At 32.6% G+C, this 3,550-nt stretch overlaps 1 protein-coding gene across 1 annotated transcript; it reads right to left on the bottom strand.

The window, feature by feature from the left end:
• Positions 1 to 1,099: 1,099 nt before the first annotated feature.
• On the bottom strand, positions 1,100 to 2,159 carry LOC110856412. The gene is made up of 4 exons (XM_035857016.1): positions 2,116 to 2,159; positions 1,518 to 1,862; positions 1,198 to 1,432; positions 1,100 to 1,111 (listed from the first exon to the last, which is right to left on the bottom strand). The coding sequence occupies exons 1-4, from the start codon at positions 2,157 to 2,159 to the stop codon at positions 1,100 to 1,102; spliced, it is 636 nt and encodes a 211-aa protein (XP_035712909.1).
• Between the last annotated feature and the right edge of the window lie 1,391 nt (positions 2,160 to 3,550).

Raw genomic sequence — 3,550 nt, 5'->3', positions numbered from 1 at the left:
AAACGGTTATACCATATTAGTATAAAACCGGTATTGAAATTATACCTCATGGTAATAATTTTAATACTAATTGGTATTAAATTTTTTACCACGTAGTATTAATTCAATACCTGATCAATACCACGCGGTAGAGTCACGTATCAATACCAACGGTTATTGATTTTTTAGAGTGTATTGACTGTCATAATGTATGAATGAAATCTACATAGGCACGCAAACCTGAAAAACAAGACCGAAAATACACCCACGAGTGACATTGAATTTCTTAAAACTTGCACAATTCACTCACGCTTTTTTAAAATTGAGCTTGTTTTTTTTTACTTCAACCGACAATGGAGTTCTTTCCGCGTATGTTCTCCGATTTTGAGTAAATTAGTGTCAATTGATGACAAATTTAATTAATAAGCCATTTTCAAATGCCCAATCTCCCAATCGTCACGTTTGGCAGTGGTAATTATTTGCATACGAAGAACTGGTGTGAAAACAGTCAAGTATATTTAGCTGAGCATGTCCATATTGTCTTAAATTGTTTATTAGTTAGTCTTAATTACTTATTTGTTTACGTGTTTGACGGCATTTATTTCTCAGCTATCCCTATATAACCAAGTCCAGAATCTGACTTTATCTAAAGTCGACTAAACAATTTGAAATACAATTTAAATTATTTCACAAAATTTTAAAATAATAAATACATACCTTTGAAAGAATGTAATTTTCAGGAATTTGCAAAATATTCGAGTTAACTGTTACGTCGATAATTAAATTAATGTACAAGTTTACTACTCCTTAGAAAATAGATATAATTTGTAGAATCTGCAAAAGTCACGCAGGTATTAAACTCTACTCAACTTGTGTATGTACTGTGCGGGTGGAGCTTGCGAAAAGTGACGTCACGCTCTTTTTAATGGGGCACCATGATATACCCATCATACAATCAAAAAATACATTTTATTTATTCAGATTCAGTGTCACTGCTTTCACTATCGGTATAATCATTTAAATTGATAATTATGGGAGTTATTGGCTTATCAGAAATGCCATCCTTTTTCCAATATTTTTTTCCTCTTTCTTACAATGTTCTACTGCTTTACACCAATTATCACTGGTTATTCTATTACATGCATCTATAAATAATTGTTTTACATCTGTTTGTGTTTGGGTCACATTATGTGTAGCTACATAATTTTTGGTATTTGCCCAAATCAGTTCGATCGGGTTAAAGATACAATGATAAGGAGGGAGCCTTAGAACTTCATGACCATACTCTTCTGCAATTTTGTCAATATAGTACTCAACATTGAATGGCTTAAAAGCTTTAACTATGTCGTATAGTTGAACTTTGGTTGCATTTTGAGGGAAGTTGATTTTTTTGCTGGTTAGCCATTCTATTATGACGCCTTTTCTCGAACTGGACGTAGGTACAGCATCGACTCTGTAAAATTTATATTTGTAAGTCGTACATATGCAACTCTTACATGCTAATAATTATAATGCAGTTTCAATGTTAGAAATAGTACCTCCTTGAATGGTATTTGGCATTATCAATAATTATGACACTTGGCTCTTCCAATGATACTAAAAGTTGCTCAACAAACCATTTTTCAAAATATTCTGCATTCATGTCTTGATGGTAATCCGCTTGTCCGGTATTTGAACAAAAGATATTTAAAACATTCGGCACGAATCCGTCCTTGGATCCAGCGTGCGTGATAATTAAACGATCACCCTTTCCGATTTTGCAATTTGGTGTCGATTTGACGGTACCGTCGGTCCAAACCTTTTGCTTTTGGTGATTTTTATTGACCCAAGTTTCGTCCAAAAACACTACATTTTTATTGGTGGCATCAATTTCTTTCTTTCGTCTAAAATACACAACAAATTGTACACAACACAATAAATTGCGCTTGACTGAGTTTATCATCTTTTACATTTTTGTTAAAAATCTAGTCAAATAGGAATTAAGTTCAGCAATGCTCATCAATAATTAAATTAATATCACGGACAAAGAGTATGATCATGTTGTCCAAATTAAGTATGTTTTATTCAAGCATGCAATATGACGGTTCGTTTTCAATAACTATCGATTTTATATGAGTCACGATAATTAAAACTTACTTCAAATACTTTTTACGTTGTTCAACAATATCTTGTCTTTCCATTAATCGTAATCTGTGATCGAACACTTTATACTCAAATCCAATTTGATGCATTATAATCCGTAGAATACTAATTTTAATGGGTGATTCAATAAATGTGTCGATTTTCTCATTAATTTCGTTTAAGAGCGTTTGTAGCGTGATATGTGCTCCTGAAATTTATATTATAAATCGTTAATGAAGTGATTTATTAAAATGTATGCATGCATATTTGCACCTTGTTCGAAATTTCTATAAACCAAATTTCGTATCGCGGTTTGATCGAAATCATCAATTTCCCATTTCGTTTTTCTTTTTTTTCGAGGCGGGGTGTTTAGATTAGGTTGTTTTTTAATACAACCTCTCACAGAATTTTCATGGATTCCTAGCATAGACGCTGCGATCCCTGCAATCTGAAGCAAACGTGTAAATCAATTAATTGGATTTTGAACCTTCTATTCTTATATTAAGGTTAGTCGAAGAAGTATCGTCCAGTTGTAGTACTTACGTTTCGTTTCCCATTGGATAAAAATGCAAGTTGATGATTCTCATCTGGTCCGTGTTCATCTAAAGTTTTTAAATAATTGTACACATTTCGAATGATCTTTCGAGTTCCACTAGTAATTGTAGTTCGGTTGGCCCTTGGGGGTTTTTGGTTGTGTAGTAACTGTGGCTGCAGCATTATGATATTATTAATTTAATGATATGTATGTGTCAACCATAAGAATTTTAGTTGCAATTTGTTAAAAACAAACAATTAGTATTGATGTGTTGATGAAAAACTTTGTTTTGACAGCTTATTTTCCGCATTTAAGTTCAAATAATATGGAGAAAATCTTTGATTGGATGATGAAGCTGACGTCACTTCTCACAAGCTCCACCCGCACAGTACATACATAAGTTGAGTAGAGTATAATTTATGAACGTTAAAGTTGTTACAGTTGTTACACTTTGGTATTAAAATTATACCAGTCTGTAAAACTTTCCTACCGATAAGGTAAAACTTTAATACCGAGCTATTCTTACACGGTATTACTTATCAATACCACTTTTATAAAGGTAAACCCATATATACGAATACCTCTTGGGATTATTTAATCCTGGATTTCAAAGAATTAAGATTAAATTATTAGATTAAATTATTTCAAAGAAGCCAGAAATAATATACATATATTCTAACTCGATTTGATAACAGTTACCCAACAGCACCACATAAAAAACTGAAATTTTCAGAAAAAGCCAATTTCTACCCGTTAAATTTGGCCGATCGCCCATCAATTAATTCTGAACCGTCCGAAAAACAAACTGGAAGTCAGAATTTTAAAGAGCCAATGGCAACGAAACACAAACATTGCGTGCAATTGGGCTTTCAATTCTGACTTGATTGCGCAAATCTGGTAAATTTTGCATCAACA

Source organism: Folsomia candida, unplaced genomic scaffold (genome assembly GCF_002217175.1).
Source record: "Folsomia candida strain VU population unplaced genomic scaffold, ASM221717v1 Fcan01_Sc015, whole genome shotgun sequence".
NCBI lineage: Eukaryota > Metazoa > Arthropoda > Collembola > Entomobryomorpha > Isotomidae > Folsomia > Folsomia candida.
The sequence above is the reverse complement of the archived record's forward strand: the minus strand, read 5'-3'. Positions and strand labels throughout refer to the sequence as shown.